At 39.6% G+C, this 20,142-nt stretch overlaps 1 protein-coding gene across 1 annotated transcript; it reads left to right on the forward strand.

Annotated features, from left to right (window-relative positions):
* Positions 1–433: 433 nt before the first annotated feature.
* Positions 434–20,003, forward strand: rmp24 (ribonuclease MRP subunit p24). The gene is made up of 5 exons (XM_026301102.1): positions 434–755; positions 7,858–7,880; positions 8,546–8,766; positions 18,424–18,617; positions 18,926–20,003. The coding sequence occupies exons 1-5, from the start codon at positions 637–639 to the stop codon at positions 19,086–19,088; spliced, it is 720 nt and encodes a 239-aa protein (XP_026156887.1). The 5' UTR covers positions 434–636; the 3' UTR covers positions 19,089–20,003.
* Positions 20,004–20,142: the final 139 nt, after the last annotated feature.

Consider the following 20,142-nt stretch of genomic DNA (forward strand, 5'->3'; position numbering starts at 1 on the left):
TAATGGTAATTCTTACTGTCCAATAAGATCTAAGGGATGATGACATCAAAGGCTACCGCTCCAGGAGCGCCGCGTTGGGCTGTGCTTGCGCTAAATTAATAACGTGCCATATTTTGTTATCCTAGAAACGAGTTAGTACTGTGTGAGGATTTAACTTTGTCTGTAACACGCCTGTCTGATGACTGATCATTAGCAGCCTTAACCTTGTTCCCTATTGTGTTAAATGAACCATTTAAAAGTTCATTATAAACCAGATTCATCATTGTGAAGGAATACGCATTTATTATTTCTAAGTTATTTTATCTTTGTCTATACGTGAGGGTCAAGTAATAGCCACAGCCACACACATAGCTTCTCTCCAGGGTGCTCCTCTTTTACTCAGTTTCCCACAATGCACAGCACAGCAAGCAACGTCAGAATCTCGCGACCCAACGTGGGTTTCTGTCGTGTGGCGGTAGCGGCGGCGCAGCCTTAGTGGTGTCTAAGCTAAAGTTCGCACATTTTTTAGCGTTTTTTGTTGTTATAGCTCCTGTTGTGTATGTGTGTGCCTGCGTAGAGAAGCTCTTTTAACCATCTTTTTTTGCCAATTTAAGCGAAGAAGAAGTTTTAAGACCTAATTTGCGGCGGACTTTCCACATGTCGCACGAGGACACTTTGAAAATGAAGACTCCTACCGAAGCAAATCCACACAACTTTCTGTTACACGCCTCTCTGTTGTACAGAGACACATGTCCGGAGCTATCACGGTTTTTCCTGTAAGAAAACTTATTTAAATTCCTACATGAACTGTACTTTCACAGCAGTCCTTTTGTTGTTGTAATGGCGGCGTCCTGACGCTAGAGGGCAGAGCCCGACCTATGTTAGCATTTTGACTTCCTGTCAGTAAAGTTATATTGGATCATACAGGCTATTATTTCATATGTTTGTACATAATATTGATTAGTTTGATTTAGAAATGAAAAATCTGCCTTTAAAGGTTCGATTTGTAATGTTTAGAGTAATCTATTAGCAGAAATTAAATACAGTATTTATAAATATGTTGCCATTGGTATGTAATCACCGTAAAATACAGTTTTATTTTTTATTTGTAGAATGAGTCTTTTAAATAGAGATAGCTAGTAGGTCTCGTTCAAGAAGGCAGCCATGCTTTGCCACCATGTTTCTACAGTAGCCCAGACTGGACAAAATAAACACTGGCTCTAGAAAGGAAACACATTTTTCTTCAAAGGTGATAGCATGGTCGCCTCTGAAAATGTGTCAGGGTGTCAAAAGGGTGTCAGGGCTGCACAGAATATTGCATTCTGCAGTCTTACCACTAGATGCTGCTAAATCTTTTACATTTTACATATTGCACCTTTAATCAAATATAAGCTTCTTTGACAGGCATGTTAACAAGTACTGACTTCTACAGGCCTTTAACAATATCAAGAAGCATCACTCGTACAGTTAATAGATGTCTGTGTCTAGGTGTTTTTAAAGACCTGTCACTCAGTTTGATAGTGCGAACAGGCTCTGCTGTAGTCCTCCTTTAATGTTGAATCACTGCTCCAGGATAGGGTGTGTGCAGGTGTTTGAGAATCAGCTGTGTGTTTGCTCATCTCATCACATATCAATGCATTTTAAATCTTAAGAAATCTTGATTATGTGTCACACTCAGTTTCTCTCCCTTTTCAAATGTTCCTTAAAATGCTGTTTTATTGCCACCTTAAGTGTTGACAGAATGTCAATAACTGATCTGCATTAACATATTGATTTGTCATTGTGTTTGAACCTGCTTACATTTGTCTTTAGTGATGCTACAATCAAGATATTTTTGTAGTTCATTTCAATATTGATTTCTGCCTCTTACTGTGAAACATGAATGTTTGTCTTGTAGAGTGCAACATGTTTGCTGCTATTTCAGTTATTTATTGAAGCTGGACATGAGCCAGATGTGAGTCCAGTGGCAGTGGGTAATTTTGTGTGTGAGTTACTGCAGCTGTTAAATTCAGTTTAATTTTACTGTCATCAAGTCTTATGCAGTTGCAGAATGAAATTGTTTTCTTTGTTGAGGTCACAGCACATTCCCAAGAAGTCTAAAAATGAGAGCAGCATGAAGAAAACAAAGGGGTGCAAGCAAACACTGTCCCTCTAATTATCGAGTTGGAGGAATTAGAGAGCCCCCCCGCCCCTCCCCTACAGTCTGTAAGCTCCTTTTCCTGTCTTGTATCCTTTTCATGGTTGTTAAAAGGACCCAAACAGAGCTCCAAGTATTCCCCAGTGTTCCTCCTTCATCTAATTAGCCGTCTGCAGTCAAGTCTTTTTATTCCTATTAGAATAAGACACAACAGTAATTAATGGCAGTTTCTAATTTACTTCATCGTTTATGGTTCACTGCTTTAGTTTTCAGTGTTGCTTTGGCAGAAATGATTCCATTTTCTTCTGGTTGCATATCCTACACAGTGGTGATTGCCTTATTGTGTGGAAAGTAAAAGCCAAAGTAATTTTAGGACAAATCCTTTTAAGGCATGGCTGTTTAAGAAACAAAGAAATGTGAGGTTATGTGGACTCTGCACACTTACATCTACTCAAATTTTCTACATCTAGGTTAATATGGAAATGAATGGCTCTAATGTGTGTAATGGTGGTGTATGGAGACTCTTGTGGGGAATATTTGAGTTGGGGTCCAACCGTGTCCCTGTATTTGAGTTTTTCACTTTCACGTGAGCCAGGAAATTTGTGGTCGGAACCATGAATGGAAAAAAAAAACAGTGGTTTTAAAAATGAAACCCTAACTCTGGGATATTTTGCGGATGAGTCTGAGCCCACTGCTGCTTTAATGCATTGATTTGTTCCCCAGATTCCCTGGCTATGATGAGCTGTGGTTATAAAGAACATTTTGAGCATGTTTAACTATTGCCAACAGTCAAGACACAAATGTAATGTTTGGTTCAGTAGCTGCAAGACCTAGCTGGTTTCATGCCAAAGTACCTGGCAGAGAAGACACAACCATCAGCCACAACCAAAATGAACACTTAGTGTGATGAACTAAGTAAATGATCTTAAGCTGATGAGTGAAAATATGGAACACATACAAAGAAGTAAATAGCTGTTAACAATTAACGTTTCAGATAGATGTGTTGGACATGCAGTCAAGTTAGCTGAGCGGAAATGAAAATGTTTTTGTTAGTATCCATTCAGGTGACTGGCATGTGTGATCCTTGTGTGTTGATGATGTTTTTAGTCTTAATGAACCACAACTGTCACTCTGTGTTCCTCTGTGGGTTTCCAGTGTCTTTGCCTTCTCTAGTTATAGATTTGTCCAAGTGTCACTGGAGTGTTTGTTTCATTTATGTATGTGCGTGTCATTACTCATACATACTTCTCTGCATATTTGTCGGTGATCGTGCTACTGCCTTCTGCCACTCTCTTCCCCTTCTGTCAGGCTGGTGATGATGCGTGTCTGTGTGTATGTTTGCATTATGTTTCTAATATTGTCATTTTTATTATTTATTTTATCATTTATTAACATATTTTCATATTAATGTTAGGAGCTAATGTGTTTGTACTTGTATAACTCCATGTTGTGGGGACATTCATCTGTTTACACAGTCATACTGTGGGGACTCACTTTCCTTTTGAGGATAAAGAAGTCCACAAAATGTAAATGATCATTTTTTTAGAATGAAGACTTTAAGTTTCAAGTTTAGGATAATTTTAATTTTAAAGTTGCAATGTGTAAAGTGTACAATTTAGCATCTAGTAGTGAGATTGCAGAATGGAAGCTTCTGATTACCCCACACACCCTACTCCCATGTTTCCAGATGCAAGGGAGGGAACGGTGGCAGTCACCTTTAAAACAAAATGTGAATCCCCGTCTACAGCATGTGTTTTGTCCGTTTTGCACTACTGTAGTAATATAGTGATGCGACATGGCTGCCTCAGTGAAAGGAGACCTGCTCCCTGTGTAGATTTAAAGTGATCATTCTAAGATTAAGAAAATGCAAGGGTTGGTATTTTCTGGTGACTCCATACTAATGATGATATATTTATGAATATTATATTTCATTTCTGCTGATAGATAGCTATAAAGATTACACATCGAACCTTTAACACTGGCTTGTTTTCTTGAAAAATGAACAGAATGCTTGATTATCAGATCAGTTGCTAATTTATTTATTTATTTATTAATGGTTTCAGCTCTTTTTGCTGTGCCCAGAGGAGTTTCAGTTGAACCTTGTCAGCCTGTTTTCACCTGTAATTCTGACTTTTTTAAGTTTTTACTTCCCACTAGCACCCTCTCCCTGTCTGAACTGTCTTTACTCTCACCCCTCTTTATCCATCACCCATTTCCCCTCGTACTGTATTGCTTGTCTGCATCAGTGAAGGTTTTTCAGGATAGGCAGGGTCGCTCAGGTTTTCCTGATGGTAGCAATACAATTTTCAGAATGTTTTTCATTTGTTCATTTTGCCTTAGCCAGCACTTCTGTCTGTAATTACATTATTATGCTGTAGCCAACACATAATATCATAATGTCCCCCTTTCCCTCCACCCTGCGGCATCCTCCAGGCATCTGTCGATGTCATTGCCTAGTTGTCAGTCATCCATTTGTAGAATCATCCATCCATCCATTTTCTACAGTGGGTACAGAAAGTATTCAGACCCCTTTAAATTTTTCACTCTTTGTGTCATTGCAGCCATTTGCCAAAATCAAAAAAGTTCATTTTATTTCTCATTAATGTACACTCAGCACCCCATCTTGACAGAAAAAAACAGAAATGTAGAAATTTTTGCAAATTTATTAAAAAAGAAAAACTGAAATATCAAATGGTCATAAATATTCAGACCCTTTGCAGTGACACTCATATTTAACTCACATGCTGTCCATTTCTTCTGATCCTCCTTGAGATGGTTCTGCTCCTTCATTGGAGTCCAGCTGTGGTTAATTAAACTGATTGGACTTGATTAGGAAAGGCACACACCTGTTTATATAAGACCTTACAGCTCACAGTGCATGTCAGAGCAAATGAGAATGATGACGTCGAAGGAACTGCCCAAGGAGCTCAGAGACAGAATTGTGGCAAGGCACAGATCTGGCCAAGGTTACAAAAGAATTTCTGCAGCACTCAAGGTTCCTAAGAGCACAGTGGCCTCCATAATCCTCAAATGGAAAAAGTTTGGGACGACCAGAACTCTTCCTAGACCTGGCCGTCCAGCCAAACTGAGCAATCATGGGAGAAGAGCCTTGGTGAGAGAGGTAAAGAAGAACCCAAAGATCACTGTGGCTGAGCTCCAGAGATGCAGTAGGGAGATGGGAGAAAGTTCCACAAAGTCAACTATCACTGCAGCCCTCCACCAGTCGGGGCTTTATGGCAGAGTGGCCCAACGGAAGCCTCTCCTCAGTGCAAGACACATGAAAGCCCGCATAGAGTTTGCCAAAAAACACATGAAGGACTCCCAGACTATGAGAAATAAGATTCTTTGGTCTGATGAGACCAAGATTGAACTTTTTGGCGTTAATTCTAAGCGGTATGTGTGGAGAAAACCAGGCACTGCTCATCACCTGCCCAATACAATCCCTACAGTGAAACATGGTGGTGGGAGCATCATGTTGTGGGGGTGTTTTTCAGCTGCAGGGACAGGACGACTGGTTGCAATTGAAGGAAAGATGAATGTGGCCAAGTACAGAGATATCCTGGAAGAAAACCTCTTCCAGAGTGCTCAGGACCTCAGACTGGACCTAAGCACACAGCTAAAATAACAAAGGAGTGGCTTCAGAGCAACTCTGTGACCGTTCTTGACTGGCCCAGCCAGATCCCTGACCTAAACCCAGTTGAGCATCTCTGGAGAGACCTGAAAATGGCTGTCCACCAACGTTCACCATCCAACCTGACAGAACTGGAGAGGATCTGCAAGGAAGAACGGCAGAGGATCCCCAAATCCAGGTGTGATAAACCTGTTGCATCATTCCCAAGAAGACTCATGGCTGTACTAGCTCAAAAGGGTGCTTCTACTCAATACTGAGCACAGGGTCTGAATACTTATGACCATGTGATATTTCAGTTTTTCTTTTTTAATAAATTTGCAAAAATTTCTACATTTCTGGTTTTTTCTGTCAAGATGGGGTGCTGAGTGTACATTAATGAGAAATAAAATGAACTTTTTCGATTTTGGCAAATGGCTGCAATGACACAAAGAGTGAAAAATTTAAAGGGGTCTGAATACTTTCCGTACCCACTGTATACCCGCTTATTCCTTAACTAGGGTCACAGGGATCTGCTGGAGCCTATCCCAACTCTCTTTGGGTGGAAGGCAGGGGTGCACCCTGGACAGGTCACCAGTCCATCACAGGGCCACATATAGACGCACAAAGACAAACAACCACACACACTCACTCCAATGGGCAATTTAGAGTCACCAATCAACCTGACATACAGACATCGTGAGACATACCGGAGTAAATGCTTTCGTGTTCATCACCACAACTAAGTGTGCACTTAAAAGGAGATGCATGACAAGTATGTTAATAAGATTAGTGCAGTGGAAGAGGTCTTTGCGGTGTACATTTTTTGAAAGCTGCCTCATCAGTGGAGCAGTGGGAAGGAAGCTTGTTGGAAAACAAAAATCCCTAAGTATCCTGCTTCCCTACATTTGAGTTAGCAGTGGCTTGTTTCCAGTTTTTTCGCAGGAGCCTAATGACCACTGATTATACATTGTGAAGTAGCTTCAGGAATTGTAGTCAAAACTTCTAACTTTTTAAAGAAGACTTTCTATTAGCTGAAAATAGTGAAAAACAACTACCAAAAAAGTGTTTGGGAAATTGTTTAAGGGACATGAATCTTTATTGGAGATATATTGCTCCCTTGAGTCACAAGCCACCCTGCAGGCCTCCTACTGCTTGTCTTCATTTCCAGTATTTTCTGACAGGGCTTCTATAAATTTGATGGTTTAATCCATCATTGATTTTTAAATTCAAGGGGGGATCAAGCGACAGTGATTCTGACAGTGAGATGAGCACTGGGTGATATATATATATCAAATCTTTTTCTACCCTGGCATGGATCCAGCTGCATCCAGTGTCATCCGGCAGTAAATATGTGATCTCACATATGGGGTTGTTGAGAGTGCAAGTTGGGAGTGACAACAAGCTACTGCAGCCAGCTGCCACAACAGCCAACAGGTCAGCTCCAGATTAAAGTCAACCTCACACTAGAGCCAGCCCTGTTCCTGTCTCTCCCAGCTACACGTGCTGCTGGACAGCACATTTCCCTTCATTGATTTAATTCCATGGCTAATTTTAGTGGGACTTAGCAGTGGCTTAGTTAAAATGATTGCGCAGATATCTCATTGTGAAAGTTCCAAAAATGGAGACAGCCCCAGCAGTCGCCAAGGCAGCTCTGTGAGGGGGAGAGGTGGAAGCCACTGAAATGGATTGGAGAGTTGCCCTGTATTGTTTGTGAGAGGTCTATTTGCCTTTCCCGTTGCATATTTTCCACTACACATATCAGGAAGCTCTGTCCATGACAAACAATTCTTTCCATCTTGCAATGTGTTTGTGTGCATGTTTGTTTTCTAACAGACTAGCTAGTTAACCACTAGGAAAACAAGGAACAAGATTAGTCCAAATATTATTTTTCTATCACGTTACTGCTTGTTTATTACATCATTGCAATCAATTGCAAATTGCATTATGAAATACATAAATATGTTTGTTGAATTACAAGTAATTTTCTCCAGTAGAGAAACCAAAAACTTTGTTTATTGAAGAGCAGATGTATTTATTAATGTTTTGCGCTAACAAGCACACAAGTTAAACATTAAACCCAGTTGTAAATTGTATACTGGTGTCTGATTTTGTGTCCTCTTTTTTTCCCTAGGCAGTGGCCTGCAAGTGCTAACAGTAAGTTGAAAGATCAGTGTATGTTTTTTTTGGTCCTCAATTCATTTTTGCATGTTTTCTAGACTATAATAACCATGTAGAGCAGTAGTAAGTAAGACCTTGTCACCGGTTTGTCATGGTTGATAAATCTTGCAAAACACTCAGCCAAACACACTGAGTCAGCCAGTTGTCTGAAGCAGATTGCCTGGTGGGATCAAACACACAGTTACACACACACAAAGACCCAGCCAAAACCACATCAATAGGTAGTGGTGCCATTTAGTAAAGCTGTCTAGGCTTTTCCTCTCCAAATGACACATGGACTGGTCCCCAAGAGAATCCTGGGTGTTCAGAGAATAAGCAGAATGTCGCATAACATTGTTTGGGAATGACAAAAATATTGCAATGTGCATTGTTTTTCTGTGGATGTAGAAAGATGAGATGTTGTAATGAACAAAGTTTCAGAAGAGAATTTGTACGCAGTTGCTAAAAGTCTTTGATATCTCTTTGCTCAATATGCTAAAAGGTTAGCAAACCATCAGAAGATTTCTTGTTCTCAACCGCAACATTTATTTTCCTGGTTAATGGGGAGGTTTTTTTTTTTTGGTTTTTTTTTAGAAATAACTATACATGAATGTAGCAGAATATTTGCTCACATGTTTTATTTAATCTGTCTCTCCCTTCAGCACAATCAAAACAGAAATCCTGCAGTTTGTTGCAGAGCACCTTGGTTTGCCCATACTGTTATCAGTGGCTACAGCCTGGCAATCACCGGATGCGTCTGAGGCCCAAGAAGCGTCCATCAGCAAGGATTCAGAGCATACTGCGCAGAAAGGCCCAGGGCAAACGACTCAGCCTGATGCAGAAGAATCTGCTGGCCCGCTTCCAGAAGTCTTCCTCAATAATGGTGAGAAGACAAAACACTACAACCCCACTGCACTGCATCATATTGTCCTTGATATATGCTTGATCTGTTGTCCTCAGTTGTAGTGGTGATCAATTAAGGGTGGTGTGGGCAGTAGTATATATATACTATTTTTTATAACAACTTTTTTGTGTAGATGCTGGTATTGGTATTTACAATTAATAACCTCTGTAAACCTGTAATGAAAGAGATTCTAATGGACTGCAGTGAATTTGCATGTATTGTTCTATATGGATTTTTAACATGTTTTCTTGTTAATGATGATTTATGTGAGAGACCTAGACAGAAAAACACAAAACAATTTCCTAGTTCTGATCAAAAATGTATCATATTATTATTCATTATTCAAGTTAACAAGCTGTAAATTTTATCTTAATGTTGTTTCTAGCCATTATTTCTCTTCGGATTGATGAAGTAATTTGTACTGATTGCAAAGAAAGCACCTGGTTTTGTTATAATTCTCCACTCGTCATTACAGCCCTTGCAGTGGTCCCTTCAAGCTTAACTGTAAGAGAAGAGGGCTGTTGCCAGACTGTGTTTTGTCAACACTCACCCTGTTCTCTCCCACAGTCCCCTAAATTGTCATAGTTGTCCTTTTTGTCAGTCCTCTTAATGGATGGCACCAGGCAGCGACCAAATGGAAAGCATCTTTTAGCTAGCACCCACCCCACTCTAATGATAAGCCCATTTGGACAAGGAAAGTGGTGGTGGAGCTTGTGGCATTTTCCCCCATACATCAGAGAGCAGTAATAGGAGAGAACCACTGAAGAGGCCCTCTGGTGATCTGACATCAGTATAATGAATAGCAGCTCTAGTGGAAATGCTGCTGCCTCATTAAAATGTGGTTGGGTTAATTTAGTATGCAGGTATTCACCGCACAAGGCACTATGGGCCTACTCTCCATTACATATCTGTTGACTCTGAGGGTCAAAGAGACAGACAGAGATGGAGCAGGGGAGCAGGAATAAAGAATGAAAATGAGAGAAATAGAGAAGAATAACATAGGAGGGTGAAACAGGAAAAAAAGGGTAAATTGCCAAGAGCATGGAAGGCAGATTGATGTGAAACGTGAACAGGAGAAGTCAAATGATGACATCTACTAGAAAAAGATGCTGTCTTGTATCCTAATTGTGTATGTAACTGTGTGAACCTTCCCAGTTTACTTCTGCAGATTGCTGAAGGTCACATCCAGGGTCAACTAAAGAAGTCATCTGGAGAAAGTGGTTTGAAAGAATCTTTACCTGATGGGGACAGTTCTGAAAAATAATTAATATTATACTTTCAGCATCATAGAATAGTTCATGCCCAGTTTGTATGTTAATAATGACGAATTTTGAAAAACCTGAAAATGAAAGTCAGTTCAGGTACAGATGATGTAATATATAAGGGAGCAAATAAAAAATCTCTTTATGAGGCCCCTAATAATGTTTGTGGGTACCTAAATTTGCTGAAATATAAGAAATATATACAGTCCCAACAATAGCAATATTCAGCTAAATATAAAAGTGACTCCACAAATTCTGTGTATAATACGTCTTCATTGATACACATAATTAGCTAAATATAACTGTTGTGTGTTTTACACTAGAAAGGCTTCACTTTCCGAGCACCTCTGGTCTTACTCATTGTCACCAGTGTTTTGTTCATGATGGGGAATGTTGATGCTTTAATATCACGTGATGTAAACGAAGAGACCTTGAGCATGTCCTCCAAGGTATTTTTAACATCTGTTTTCATGGTTGCTCATCTGTCATGTACTGGGTCATGGTGCAACAAGTCGGCACACAACACCATACACCTGTGCTCGACAGAAGGGTGCTCACAAGCCGATACCCTTAAAATGTGTTGGAGCGGTGAGATAAGTGGAGGAAAGTAGACTGCTTTCCTTTCTTTGCTGCTCTGGCTCCGTGCTGATGAACAGCAACCATGTCAAAGAGAGGGGCTCAACATGTGAGCCTTAACAGAGATTAGCACCCACTCGTCTCCTCTTTAAAGAAATGAGCATTGGGTCACATCAGGATAATGAGAAAAGATCCAAAGTTATCTGAAGTGCATTTTTTAATTTTTTATTTTTTTAACTATATACATATATATATATATATATATATATATATATATATATATATTAAAAAAACTGTGTCCACAAACCTTGAATACTGCCTGGCCAAGATAATTTGTCACAGTGACCATGAAGCTTTAATTTGGTCTCTGTTAGTGTTTCATCATTTTATTGCTTTACTTCAATGTGCCAGAGTTGAGTGTTATGGCTGTGTACACAATAGTCTGCTCTCCTTACTGTCAGTCACGTGACATCTCCAGGAGGAAGCGGAGGATTTATCGTAGAAATAACCAAAACACATTGTTCAGTGTCTCATTCATGCCATTTTGTGTGTGGCATGATACAGAGGTTTATTTAAAACACGTTGCGAGTATTTGCAGGCACAGATAACAATGTTTGCTTATGGTCTCAGTGTTCTTTCAAACACAAAACAGTTCTGGGATCTTGCTGCAGATGAGAAGTGTTGTGGGACATTTTGTAGAGCTAATTGGTTTTTATTGTGTCTGGATTAGTTTGCATACTTTCTCAGGGCCAAATGTCATTCATAAAGTATCCTCTACATTCTGTATGTGCATGCTACATACATACTGTGTAGTGTACTTTACGGATCCTTTATAACACTGCACAGCACAGTGTACAGTTAATGTATGTTAAACTTGAGGACGATGTCCCTCTTTTTACTAAATTCAAAGCATGAAAACAGCTGACGGACAGAAAACATGACTAGTAGATGCATATTCACATTTGTGCACATGGTGATGTGTGATATTTATACTCTAGGTGTAAATCCCTGTTATTGCACGCCATATTGTGCTTCCTTTGTGGTATATGTATGTGTCCTCATGGTGGTTACCAGTGCACAGTCTGCTTTCCTAAGATCTGAAGTTATGTCTTAGAGGTATTATAAATCAGGTATGTTTATGTATGCTGGGCAGGTTATCTAACAGTGGATATGGAAATGACTTGGATTGTAGCCCCACAAGAGAGGCAGAGACCCTAAATGGAGCGAAGGATAGCACACTGCTCCTCCTCCATTCTTTTTTTTCTCCCTCCTTGGGCATAGATTTGTACTTCCCTGCTGAGTTGTTACAAGAAAAGCAAATACAGTTCTGCCGTTTCCTTGGTCATATACTGTATATTCATGTTGTTTTGTTGGTGAAAGTGTGCCTAGTGCCTAAATTCAACTGGTATTTACTAGGAAGACTAAATAAATCTATTTCATAGTTCACCAGAAGAAAAACAGGTGCAGTTATCGAACATGGAGTCATGATGCCATTCTCTGGAAAGAACATTTGTATTGCTCTGAAAACAACACTTTAAAATAAAAGACTAACCAGATGTAACAGATAAGTGGTTGGAAAATCTCCCCCTTTTCCCAGAAGGGCCATTACTTTCTGACATGAGTCTAACCTCCCTTCAGTGTAATCTACTTCTTCTGACCTCACTGACCATCTACTGTCCTTTTATTCTCATTTTTTAGCTTTTTCTTTACAGGCCCCTTTATTTCCTTTCTCTTGTGTTCTACCTCAACTCATCTACCTGACCACCCTGTGCCCACTTGTATCATCATCCGTTTTCTCCCCTCCTCCTTCCATTCTTGGCCAGCTCTTCACCGCAACCCCCTATCGTATTTATCTCGACTGGAGTAATGTTGCTGGAGAATGAGCCTACTGAGGAGATGACAAGAAACAGGAGACAGCGATGTCTGGCTGGTGCTTTGCCTGTTTGGAATCATGGAACGGGAAAAGCTCCACAGGCAGGTTTGAGGGGTGGGCGGTGACTGAGTGGATGACAACAAGAGACAGAATCTAGTTCAGCTTTTTAGATCCAAACAAGGGAGACATGCTGGGAAGTAAAAACACTCCCTGATGTCTCACATGTGCAGGGATTTTTCAAAATGTGTTCTAGTTAATGTTGAAAGTTCCATATACACAAGCTGTGTAACACACCTATTCAGAATGCATGCATATTTGTTTTCCTCTGACTGATGGACCCAAAGTAAACCCAGGGCTAGGATCAGATATACTTTTCAGCTCCCTATGGTCTTCATATTTAGAGCTTAGCTCACAAACAGGATAAGCCCCATTAAAGTAACTTGATGCCACACCGTAACAGCATGTCATTACTCAATTAGCATCTGCGCCTCGCTTCATTTTCTTTCCACAGCACTGTTGAAAGTCCACTTTGAAACCTGGCAATTCGTACTCTACGCTTAACTGTAAGTTGGCACTGGTGTCGAGGTTTGGAAGGGGCCGCTTTTCAGTTTGTGAATTGAAGTCTGGTTATCTAAGCCTTGTCAGGCAGTGGTGTATGTGTGTTCTGCATAGTAACAAACGCAATACGTCACTCTCTGGTCTTATAATGAATGAATGTTGTTAAATATTAGTCAATGGAAACACTTATTTGGCATTTTCAAATGTCTTAAATCATGGGCAGGTTTTTAGATTTAAACCAAGTTCTCGCAGAATGTTCCTGGTAGACCTTCCACAGATAATACGTAAAAATATTTCAAGAAGCATTAGTTCTGTTTATCTGAGGACATTTCTATGGTATATCTGGATAAATCACAAGTTAAAATCTCTGTTCTTTATCCAGCTTCTGCTGTGGTTTGTTTTGAGGCAAATTCGCTGTTGTGATGCAGGATAAAATGTGAACTTTATCACCACTAGCAGAAACAGATAGACATCTTTTTTTTTAATAGGCGTGTAGCAGCTCTGCATTCAGATCCAGCATCTGTGTTTTTCAGGCAGCCTGCCTCCACAGTGTGACTAAGTGGCTGTCTGCACCATCACAGTACAAGGCCATGGTTAGAGGAAGGTTTGCACTGCTTACCTCGATTGATCCCCCAACTGCTCTTTTGCTTCCAGCTTCATTGTGTTGTATTGACATGTTCTCAAATGACTTTCACACACAGTGTGCTTTTGAGTACATGCACACAGAAAACTGTCACACACTTAACTCTTCCAAAGTTTTTTTTTTTTTAACTTCTTTTCAGTTGAGCCTATTTACACACCTAATTCTGTCACTCTCTTTTACTCTACTCATCTTCATCCTCTTGGGTGTATCAAACTGCCAAGGTCAAATTAATCAGCCCAAACTAACCTGACCTCTGGCAGCACAGAGAAAGACGGGAAGGGAGGTATTTGTGGCGCATGGGCTATTAATAGAAGAAAGGTCCCAACTGCAGAATTGATTTATGTGGGTCTGCATGTTTGTGTGTCTGTGTCTGTGTAACTTTTTTCCTGCTTCTCTGAAACAATGTTAGATTTATTTTTTTTTTTTGATGATGATGATGATGTTGTTTTAAATTCAAGAGCCCCCCCCCCCCTTTGAATTTCGTGCATGGTCATCTTGGCACCATAACAACTTGTCATATTAATTATTAATGTTTGTCAATACTTAGCTGAAGTTGATAGAATAAAGGTTTATTCTTCCTTCATAATGGTATAAAGGAGATTTAGATAGCTGCTGTTAATCAGGCATACAATGATTATATTTTGTCTGTTTTTATGAATAAGAGGATGAATAGCAGGTGCTGACATTGTGCACTGTGTGTCAGAGCCAGTGCTTAACATCTGTAATGTAAGTGTATGGGGTTTATCTGTGACTGTGGCTGGCTGCATCGGCTTGTGTTCTATGTAAAACACACATTACATTACAGGACAGAAACCAAAAGGCCCATCATCTTGTTTAGAAGGGAAGATGAAAGACTCACCCAGTGTGAAAATACATGCAAAGATTAGAAGGAATACTAGCATTCTCTTCACTGTTTCTGTATGGTGGAGTTCAGTTTTATATTGTAATTGCACATCACACTTGAACCAGAAATTCTGCTTGCTGCAAAAAGCAATTGTCCTTACACCAGCTGTGTTTAGGTGGTTGTTTATCCTCTTCATGCCCTGAAGTGCCAACATGCTGCCTTTGCCATATGCTTGATTTGGCCACAGTGCAGGTCTGTCTGTTGTGAGGATCAGCAGCCGAGGATGAGGACATCAGATCTGTCTGTAGCACCGACATGTGTGTTGATCCAAAGTGCATGCGCTACACACAGCATTAGAGCAAATTAAACAGGTGGAATTTCATTTTAGGTTATGATGATTGGTCACCACTATGTGTCAAAGCATACCATTAGTGTAGTCAGCTGTGTCACTTTTTTGACACCATGTTCACCATGGTGAAGTTAAGATTCCACTTGTACATGCACACACATATCCTTTAGTTTGTTAAAGTCTCTAATAGCAGTGCCTCAATGCAGATCAGCTGATGATACTGAGGCACTAGTGGTAACTAGAGGACAAGATGATAAACAACATGAGGACATTCTGACTAAACGTGCGTCTGCAGCCAGCTGTCCGTCTATACTTGATTCACTTTGTTACAAACACAACTTCTCGTTTTGCTTAAGTGCCCCCCCCCCCCCCCCACCCCCACCTACCCACCCAACACAAACGCACACACCCGACCCAGTAATCATTAGAGTCATCTGAGTTTAAACCTGTAAAATCTAGGCAGTCTCAGCCCTGATAACTAAGCAGTATGTGTTGCAATTGAGATTGCACTGTTTATAACTGTGAATAAATATTTTTTGTTTGAGTATTTGACACCGGCATCCTGTTTAGATTTGATTAGATGAACCTTTAATGATCTACAGGAGGAAATTGAATAATTGCAGCAGGAAATAACATGAGATAGTGATGGAAAGTTTAAAAAAAAAAAGATACAGAGTATGAAATATAATAAAATTGGATCGATAGACATAAACAAGGATGTAGGAATAATTGGAAATTATGCAAAATGTGCATTGGTGGCAAATTTAAAGAACAAATGTATGTTAACATTGTCAATGTTATAAAGTGCACAGAAGACTGGGTGATGTGTAGACATCTGGTTTGAAAAGAATCACTTTAACAAGCATGTGTTCTCATATTAGGTCGGGACATTTCCAGTTTTCAAGCATACATTTTCTAAATGCAAGAAATGATTAAAATTTCCACATTTATTTGGGACATGCAAATATGATTTTATCTGTGAAGACTGTGTAGTATAGATGTTAATCCTTCAGGAACTATGTTGTACAAGCTGGAAACATTAGAAATTCAGTGTTGTGCTTGAGTACTCAGAGTAGGATTGCTATTTCCCTCTTTACGTGTGAGCTCAAACACTCTGCACAGGACAGACCATACCTCTGTGTAATCATAATTTGGTACCAGTATTATGCTTTTCCATGTATTTGTCATATTATGCACTTCTTTTGGTAGAAGACAAAAATAAAATCCTTGTGCTTGAAGGGTAAATTTGACCAGCCATCTTCCTCCTCAGTGTGTTGGTCTACACTGCTGTTCCAGCTCTGTCTGAATCATCAGCATAGCTGCTATGAGTTGTTTGACTATTTTCTTATGCAGTGATCATAATCACAGTATAGTTGAGCTTTGCTAAGTTCAGCAGGGTTATTTTCAAGTTCAGAAGAGATAAGTTTGATGAATAAGGTTTTATGGTTGAATGTTCTGTAAATGTGCAATACAGGAAAATAGTTATAGCTTTTTTTTAAATTTTTGTATTTTTTTTTTTTTTTTCTCCTGTAGAAAAACTTTTTTCCTAAATTTAATGGGCTGTACTTTTCTGCTGTATAGGCTGTGAGAACTCTGCATGCTGGTCACCATAATGAGCTTTGCTTTTGCAATATGATGAAATGTTTGATACAGGAAGTCAAAACTACATCTAGCTAATTTATGTTGTGTAGTATTTTCTTAATTAGTATTAATAATTATAATAATTATTTATCCTCTTGTGTATAAATGGAATTAATGGGAAAATGAATTTTCCAGCCTATGTTTGGATGATTATATGTAATTTTTTTATTTTATTTTATTTGTTTATTTATTGCCTTTTCCTTTTTTTATTAGCAAGCAACAATGTGTCTAGATGAATCTAGTTAGTGTTGAAGTGTCACTGCTGGCTGCGTTGGTCAATTGTCCTTTGCCACACCCCTTTGCAAAGATGGGTGGGTCAGTTGCTGGGCTTGGTCCATATAAAGCTAGACTCATTCAGACTCATGTAGTAACCACTTCACACACAGTCACGTAGAAAGAAAGAGGAATACAGTCCCAGCAGTGCATTGAAACCTGACTCTGCAACATTTGTCAACAGACACCTGTCAGAATCTGAAATGGCTACCTTCGTGTCGGTGAGTTTTTCTTAACATCAGCATTCAAGGCTGTCAACAGCTTGGCTCAGACTTGTTGATCTCTGCAGTGGATGTCTGTTCAGTTTTAAACTTGAGCAGCTCTGGATGGCTTGTGCCGTTGATGGGATTCACATTACTGTGAGTTGGGAGGAAAGTGAAAGTGTGAGGCTTCACTTTGTCTCTGCGTTGGTTAAAACTGGCAAAAAAATATATAATCCTGCAATTGTTCTTATACAAGTTTATCTCTGGGATGATTGTCATTGTCTAGTTTATCTGCTGATGGTGTTTTACTTGTGAATGTAGGTCAGTTGCAGTTCCGTAAGAGCATCTGCCAAATTCTATGATTGATGACGTTTTGTAGCTGTTTAAGGAAGTACTGTAGTATTTATTTGGTAAAGAAGATAATTTCTGCATCATTTAATTTCTATTGATTGATTATAGCTAATTTCATCACAGCCTACGTGCACCCCGTGACAGGCTTGGACTGTAGTCTGTCCCAGTCAGGCTACATGCACTATACCTCGTAAAACAATTGCTAATTTTATCTTGAATCATGAGAATCTTATAAACTTGAAGTTGTGCCAGTGTCAGCATGCTTTGCCTTATGTAGGGTGTCATAAGTTTTTGTTTTCCATGTGTGCAGTCTGTGTCAGCAAACTGTTTTGAGTTTGTCACATGAGCAAACCCAGCTGAAGTGTCAAAATTGTACTTAAAAAAACAGATTATAAAGTTTAACAGTAAAAGCTGAACCTTGGCTTCTATAGCATCCATGGCCTGAATAGGTGAAACTGCATGACAATAACCCCTCCTTGCCATCTCACCGGCCTAGGTCAAAGTTTTCCATCCTGCTTTAACTAATCCAGCTATTTTCACATCAGTACAAATATTCAAAGGTGAGATTATCTCAGAGATGTTTGGCGTGGCCAGTGGGAAGCGCCTCAGCTGTTTAGTGAATCATCTCCTGTCATGTATTTATGTCCTGGACCTCATTGTGAACTTTTCCTCAGATGTGAGATGGCAGTACATGTGCCTGACCTCCGTAAGGCGTCACACAGGGCGTATGTGCTGCACTCGGTACAGCCACCTTACCTGCCACAACCATAACTAGTCCTGTTCGGTGTGTGTCCCTGGACTCAGTCCCTGCAATTGATGACAAAGTCACAACAAACTCTTTTATGCAAGAAGGTTTAAGTTTGAAAATAAAATTAAAAATACTACCCCCCACCCCCTAGTTTAGCATTATTTGGTGACTGTTTTGCTATTATACAATAGAAAACCTGCAGGAGTTTTCAAAGTATCCTTAGGGAGATAATGTTTACCTCATTATGTATGAGAGAAATATAAATGCAGGTCTTACAATATTAATGAATATGCTCCTTTCTTCTTTTTATCCCAGATGGCCACCTGCCACACTTGCAATAAGACATCCAGACACAAAGGAATGAACAGGGACTTTATAGCTTCCCTAACTAAGACGCACAGCACACCAGGGAGCACTGGCAAACACAAAACCCCACAGTCAGCCAGCAGGTCCAACATGAGTACCCCCAAGACTCCTGGCAAAGACAAGACCCCTGTTCACACACGTAGGTAAGTAATTCGAGGTTGCTGTTATTAATATGTAACCTTCCTCGACTAAATTTGGTAGGTGACATCTGAGCGAGTGATTTGTCAGGCATGTTAGCATTTGAATGATTAGGTTTCTATTTGTTCAGCTTTAAAAAAAAAAAAAAGTTGTGGCCAGCTGTACGGGTGGCACGTGTTGGTATCCATGCCTGCCAGATCGTACACTTGAGAGCACACTTAATATTTCCTGTCAAATAACAAAATCTCAAGCTACTGTGTCTCACATTCTATTTGCTTTTTCTCCTTCCCCAACTCTCTTTGTCTCCCTACAGGTCCTCAACCCCATCTAACACTCCAGGATCAGGCTCATCTTCCTCCAAAGCTCCGTCTAAATCTAAAAACTGGGTCGTCCAACGTCTCAGCAAGATTCTCATGCGAGAGGACAACCAGGGCAGCAAGAAGGGGGGGTTAAAAGATTTTCTCTCCTCACTTTGAGTGATCTCGCCTTCTCATTATGAAAAACAGTGGGTCGGACCCATGTTGTAACCCGCTCGCATGAAAGGCTAAAGGGGAACTAAAGAGAACAACTTTGGTTTTTTTGAGCTGGTGGGGAGGGTTAGTTTGCCCACCAACAACTATTGCTGGGCTGTTGAATGAGTGCAGCACCTGGGAGCACTGGGCTGTCAACTTTTAATCAGGGTTACTGCATCCTCTACTCTTGTGTAATTTAGCACATGCCTCTTGTAATCGCCTAACGTGGGGATATCGCTTTAAGTGGAATATCTGAGAAGTTAATCGGTATTTATCAAATGGCTGAAACATCAGAGGGTAACAATCTTTATTCTGTTTGTGATAAGCTGCTTCACATGCCAATATCCATTTCTATTTTAGATTTTTTTTTCTAAAGTTGAAATTTGAATTTATATGTTAATTATATATAAAATTACTTGATGTTAAAACTTTTGTATTTGAATTTATGTACTCACTTTATTTGCTGAATCTTTCCAGTGGGGAGATGTTTTTGTGTATTGTTGAAATCTTTGGCTAAACATGACAGATTTAACAAATATGCTGTAAATATGTTGTAGCTATAGTTTTGTACATATAAATGATTTCAAGTCAACAATGAAGATATTTGTTATTGTCATCTACAATGGGACACATTAGTTTCTGTTTACATTGAGTAGGCATAACATGTACACTTTTAATATTTTCTTTGAATTAGCTTTTTTGTTATCTTTTTGAGAAGTGTGGGAATTTAAATATCTACTACATTTTATACTGCCTGATTGCCTACCTGCTGTCAATTAGCTCTTTAATGTCAGTATGTGATTAAATCTTGAAATACCTCACGTTTGTATTTCACCTATACGCTGATTCTCTGAAATTAAACATATTCAGTCTGTGAAACTCTGCTCTTTGTTCTTACTTCCTGATAATGTCTGAGGTAAGTGTGTGTAAATATTTTATACTACATCTTCAGTCCTGCTGATTTTACATTATGGAGGTTTGGGGGGAAAGAGTCTACACTTCACCTTACTCTGCCAAC

The sequence above is a fragment of the Mastacembelus armatus genome, chromosome 11 (genome assembly GCF_900324485.2).
Source record: "Mastacembelus armatus chromosome 11, fMasArm1.2, whole genome shotgun sequence".
NCBI lineage: Eukaryota > Metazoa > Chordata > Actinopteri > Synbranchiformes > Mastacembelidae > Mastacembelus > Mastacembelus armatus.